The sequence below is a fragment of the Diabrotica virgifera genome, chromosome 2 (genome assembly GCF_917563875.1).
Source record: "Diabrotica virgifera virgifera chromosome 2, PGI_DIABVI_V3a".
Lineage (NCBI taxonomy): Eukaryota > Metazoa > Arthropoda > Insecta > Coleoptera > Chrysomelidae > Diabrotica > Diabrotica virgifera.
This window is the reverse complement of record NC_065444.1, coordinates 119,525,341-119,531,669: the sequence shown is the minus strand read 5'-3', so window position 1 is coordinate 119,531,669 and position 6,329 is coordinate 119,525,341. Positions and strand designations below refer to the sequence as shown.

At 30.0% G+C, this 6,329-nt stretch overlaps 1 protein-coding gene across 1 annotated transcript; it reads right to left on the bottom strand.

Annotated features, from left to right (window-relative positions):
• Positions 1-3,884: 3,884 nt before the first annotated feature.
• Positions 3,885-6,055, bottom strand: LOC126879595 (uncharacterized). The gene has a single exon (XM_050642763.1). It carries the CDS (start codon positions 5,963-5,965, stop codon positions 5,372-5,374), a length of 594 nt encoding a protein of 197 aa, XP_050498720.1. The 5' UTR covers positions 5,966-6,055; the 3' UTR covers positions 3,885-5,371.
• Between the last annotated feature and the right edge of the window lie 274 nt (positions 6,056-6,329).

Here is a 6,329-nt window from a genome sequence, read left to right as displayed (position 1 = left end):
TTTCATTCTGTGTTTAAATTTTTCAAAAATATTTATTAGCTTTCTCAGTATTCGCAAAAAATTAACGCATTTAAAAAGCATTGGTGCCGAAAATTTGCGCCTAAACCCTTAATAAAAAAACTCAAAAAGCAACTAAAATAAAATACACTGGCAAGGGCAGCAAAACAGAAAACAAGGCAAGCAAAAAATAAAAAATAAATCACTTTTCATAAATGACACTAATGACAGATGACAGTTTTCTCAAGATCAACTGGCAACGTTGGATTTCCATAAGAACTTTAGCTCTACCTGTCTTGTTCGCCCTGGGCCCTGATTCTAAATCAAATTTCGACACTAAACAAGTCGCTTTCAATATGGCGATGGCGACTGTCGAAATTATTTGACACGGAGATGAATGAATGGCCAAAAGCGAGGTTAGGTTTAGTTTAGATGTGTTTTGTTTATTTCTTGCAAGGAAAACTAAATCAAAAGGTATTATAATATAGCTGGGTTTAATTGAAATTTGCTTGTTTTGAGGAATTAGATAGAATAGTATTAAATTAGAAATATAATAATTGAGAATGTCCACAACATGAATCATCAACTCAATGAAAGATGTGAGGTAATAATCTGGGAAAATTAGTAAAAAACAAGGAAAATTAATTACCAGCTATTTTATTGCTGGACATGCTGAAATAAAATCTTCAAGATTTCCTATATTAGTAATATAGCTGTGCAAAGTCCACAGAAAGTGTGCTATTTTGTTTATAAACAAATTAGCGCTCCGAAATCTTTTTTTTTATTATTGCTCTAAAACTCCGAAAATTTTAACTTTAAACCAAAACACTCACATAAAAATTGACAGTAATTTAATTCTGCACATTAATAATTTATTCCAATTTCCTTCGACGGAAATTTTCTTCGGAAAATTCGGGTTTTCCAAACAAAATCTTTAATTTTCAACTAAAATTTGAGGGAAGTAATTATTTATCAATAATTAAATAATTTGGTGACAGTGACATAAATCTTTTTTGTTATGAGTGTCTTGAAGATATGAAAATTTGTATGTACAAAGAAGACCGGAATTAAAAGGTATCTAATGGTTCAAAGATTAAAATCCTGTTGTTTATAACTCTGTCGCAAATGCCGGTCAAATTTGACCGGTTATACCTGGAATCACTCCTCGCAATTCAATTTGTTTTTCTTCGAAAAGGACACAGAAGCCGTGCTCTTTTCAACAGCGTTAACTTAATTTAATTTAATCTAATATTTTCTGAGGGGTTCTATTTGTTTATAAGCCAAAAAATTGTTTCTTTATAACATTCCCGAGACCGCTCAAATGGTCCAATTTCAATCCAGTAAGGTACGTTGAATAGGTATAGTGCTTTTTTATATGAAAATCATAGTTATTCTGGTGTATCATAATCTTTCTGGTTATTATTTCGACCGAAATTTTTTAATTAACATTTTAATTATTGCTAAACTATTGGTTAGATTGTCGCCGGTCTCCTGATATACAGAGAGGGGCTAAATTATGGAATAAATTCATTTTCTCTAAAATGGACGATTTTAGAGAAAAATCCCGAAACAGGTCGATTTTTATTTTTAAATTAAATTTCTTGGCATATATTTCAAACTAGTGACGTCATCCATCCGAGCGTGATGACGTAATTATTTTTTTAAATAGGAATATGGGTTCGTGTTGTAGCTCATTTACAAAGGCGTTCAATTCTCTATTCAGTATTATAAACATAAGTTTCATTATTTATACAGGGAGGCCAAGAAAAATTTTGAATTAAATTAATTGACGCAAGAAGAAGAATGCATGTAATTTATTTAACTCAAAATACATTGTATTGCTGTCAGAAAATAGAAAAAAATGTTTATTTTGCAAATAAACATTGCTTTTAGCTTAAATTAAAAGTTCAAACTGCCAATAGGTAGGAGGGAGTCTGTTTGTGATTTAATTTAAGCGAAAAGAAATGTTTATTTGTGAAATAAACCTTTTTTTCTATTTTCTGACAGCAGTACAATGTATTTTGAGTTAAATAAATTACATACATTCTTCTTTTTGCGCCAATTAATTTAATTCAAAATTTTTTTTTGGCAACCATGTATAAATACCTAATGATATTAATGTTTATATTACTGAATAGAGAATTAAACGCCCTTTCAAATGACCTACCACACGACCCCTATTCCCATTAACAAAATTATCGATTACGTCATCACGCTCAGATGGATGACGTCACTAGTATGAAATATATGCCAAAAAATTGTAATTTAAAAATAAAAATCGACCTCTTTCGGGATTTTGCTCCAAAATCGTCCGTTTTAAAGAAATGAATTTATTCCATAATTTAGCCCCTCTGTATAATCTACTATAATAAATCTTTCATGTCTTCAATTATTTAATTATTGATAAATAATTAGGTACTTCCCTAAAATTTTAATTGAAAATGGCAGATTTTTTGGGAAAACTCGGATTTTCTGAGTAAAATTTTTGTTGAAGGAAATCGGAAAAAAAATAACTTTGTGCAGAACTAAATTACGGTGAATTTTTATTTGAGTGTTTTTGGCTCAAAGGAAAAAATATAGGAGTTACAGACCACTAATTGAAAAAAAAAAGAAGATTTAGGAGTGCTAATTTGTTTATAAATAAAATAACACACTTTCTGCGGACTTGTCATACCCCATATTACTAATATATGCAATCTTAAGATTCGATTTTAGCAATAAAATAGCTGGTAAATAATTTTTCCCAAAAATGGTATTTTTTCGATAATTTTCCCAGACTATCAACAAAATCCAAGAAACCGAAGCGCCAACCCAAATTCTGAGCAGTCTCAACATAATAAGGTTAATATCCCCAAGAATCGCGCGGTGTCGAAATGAAATTGCGACTGTCGAAATGAATTAGAATCAGGCCCCTGATTGCGCCAAGTTTCTCATCCAATGCTACTGAGTAGTACAAACATATGCCACAAGATGTTGTCGCCAACATATAAGAAGTTACTAAAAAATGTAAGTGTTGAAAGGGAAAAGATTGTAACCCACAAAACAACTTTTTCCAGGAAGTAGAAAAAACTATTTAAATAATTTGATGCAGAATTAACCTGAAAATTCCACACCTGTAATTTTGAACCAATCAAAATACGTTATTTTGACAGATCACCATGGCAACGGAGGTATTTTATCGGAAATTTTTTGCTCGTGGGGTACCCAACAGCGAATTATAGTGGAAATTTTTTGACGTTTACAATAACAGAACATTTTTGACAGACTGGTTTTTATTTGTTTACATAATTTAGTTTTGATTCATTTTCTATCACTTGTAGTTACTCAAAACTTATGTAAAATTGAAGAATATACTATTTTCTATCTTGAAATGGTATTCCCATGCAACTACAATGAGTAGAAATTACGAATTTGAAAGCCTAAATAATTGCTGACAAAGCTATGGCGCGCTATTAATCTGTTCATGCAGCTTTGGATTTTCAAATGCAAATTTGGTGTGGAATTTTCTTACCGAATACCACGCGAAGTCAAATTAATATCCGGAAATTTTTTTTTGATCATGAATATTTTTAGAAAATTTCCCTCGTCTGCGACTCGGGAAATTTTCAAAATATTCATGATCTCAAAAAAATTTCCGGAAATAATTTGACCTCTAGTGGTATTACTAGTGATAATTTTTTTCATTAATTTGTAAATCAACATTTAATCTGTAAATTAATGAAAAAATTATTGGATTATTTCCTCATCAAATTACTTTTTCTACTTCCTGAAAAAAGTTGATTTGTGGGTTACAACCTTTTACCTTTCAAACATCGATATTTGGCATATTTCGATATTTGGCAAGTATATTATATTTTGAAGTTATCTTAGATGAATAAAAGAAAATCTAATTTTAAAAAAATATTTATATTAACAATTATTATGGATTTTTGCTTAAGATTTTATATTCACACTTTTTTCTGACTGTTTGTACAAGACTGGTTTGAACATACCAAATTCAATATGCATATTCCGACTGTATAACAACTGCTGCTGCATGTACACTTCCCGTCATATAAAACTTGTATACTTTTTTTCCCCAAATATAAACTTGTGTTCAGTTCAGACTGGACACAATGGTTAGCGAATCACTTTGTTTTTGCTATCACGGATAATGGAATTGCACTAAATCTAAATACAAAAAAATAACGTTTAAAAATGTATAAAGTTTTTAGATAGGTATTATTTTTATCATTAACAATAATTGACCATCATTGAAGAAACCTGGGAAAGCTTGTCCGAAGATGAAAATTTATCACTAAATTTAATTAACCCAGTGCCCAGAAAATTACAAGAAGTGATTAATAATAGTGGAGGTATGACAAAATATTTCAGCAGTTTCAAATTGTAATACATATATTCATAATTCCACACTTGTTCACTGTAAAAGTTAAGTAAGTATTCATTTTGTATTAATTTCAAATTCAATTTTAGTTTTTCCAGTGTGTTTTATTTATTCTAGTATCCTGCAACTCAATACAGTTTTGTGCTACAATTTACAAGAAACCAATCACACCTCTCAATTTGAAATTAAACATAATACTTAAAAGTCATGTCTAGATTTATTATCTATTATTATTTTTGAATTTAAATATTTTCATACTAAGTACATTATAATAGAACACGAAACAATATATGGGTACTAAATTGAGATGATGGAAAATTCCAAAATATTTTTTAAGGAAGAATGTTTAAATAAATGTGACTAACTGATCGAGACTGCTCGATATTGTTTTAGATTTTGGTATACTAAAAACTTGTAGTCAGTCGCACAGCCCTGCGTTTAGCTGGTTTGGTATATATTTGTTGAACTGACGTTGTCCTAGAAATTAGAATGGCACATGTGATAGGATCAACTTACACAACTTGAAAAACGTGATTTTCGGTTATAAGAGTTGTACCAGTTTTTATGACACGAAGTGTACCTCCACTAGATAGGAACTAATAACAAAATGTCGTAAACTTATTCGCTATGTTAAGTCACAATGATGACCTCTTGTGGATTTCAGATGAACTAGCTTCGAGGGGCTTTCAATATCGACTGCTGAGCGCACATACATTTAAATCAAGTAGGTAATATTCATTATTTATTTTTACATGTTTTAAATTAATTATTGGGTAATATAAAATGATTAACATGGAATCTTCACGTTTCATTAAAAGTTGGCCTCTATGTTGTATATTCTTAACATTTATAAGAAAACATGTAAAAATAAATAATGCACGTACGCACAGTGTTTGACATTAAAAACCCCCTTTGAAGCTAGTTCAGCTGAAATCCACGAGAGGTCATCATTGTGACTTAACACTGCGAATATCTTACATTATTTACATGTTATACATTTGACTCTGATTGGGTCCAGGCATCTCTTCCTTCATAGTTTTCAACAGTCAATGATTTATGGCGTCTGAGTTTAATTTTTATTATATCTTCTTCCGCTTTAATACCTAGGAGTAGTAATCTTGAAATAGTCAAAAAATCGGAATTTGTCTGCTTTCCCTTTATAACATCTAGTTCATCATTTTCTCGGACAGATACACTCTTTTTAGGAATTTTTGTACCATTTACTCTTATTCTACCTTCATAAAATATAGTTTCTAATTTATTTCTTGAAATACCAAGTCCAACTTTTAGTATTGAATCAGCTCTTAAGGATGAAACCCTTACTTCTATAGTTTTGGCACTTTTATCATTAACATCGAATATATCATCGTCTTTTGTCTCTGATTCTGTTTCCGATTCAGAAACTTTGTTAATAAGTTTGCCTTTGCTTCTACTGCTTTTACTTTTATACCTGTTAGTAGCAAATTTTGGATGTGCTATAGGTACCAAAAAAACACTTCTTTGAAAATGATAAGCCTTCAACGAATTTTCAACGATACTGTGAACAACTGCTTTCTTGAATAAATTATTAAATAAGCACGACATCTTTGACTACACAAATTTGTTTATCCATAAAGTTCTTATTTAATCTTTGTTATTCTCAAATTTTGACAGAAATAGAGGTTATGTTTTGATTGCCACATGTATTAGTGGTGGCATAAGCAGAAGGTCCGCGGTTCCTCTAATTTGCTCTAATTATGTAATTTATAAAAAAAATACTTCCATAATATAATTCGACAAATTAACAAATATAGATAGAATTATTATTATAAATTATTTATTATTTATTAATTACAGTGTTTTCTTTGTAGAAAAACATGAATTTTAAAATTATTAAGAGATGGTTGAGAAGCAAATGTTCAATGGTTGCATTTTTATGGTTACATCTTTCCGAGTATCTTTGCTTAGC

Excerpts from the sequence above, each read along its gene's own strand:
- LOC126879595 (XM_050642763.1), bottom strand. The coding sequence starts at position 5,965 with ATGTCGTGCTTATTTAATAATTTATTCAAGAAAGCAGTTGTTCACAGT.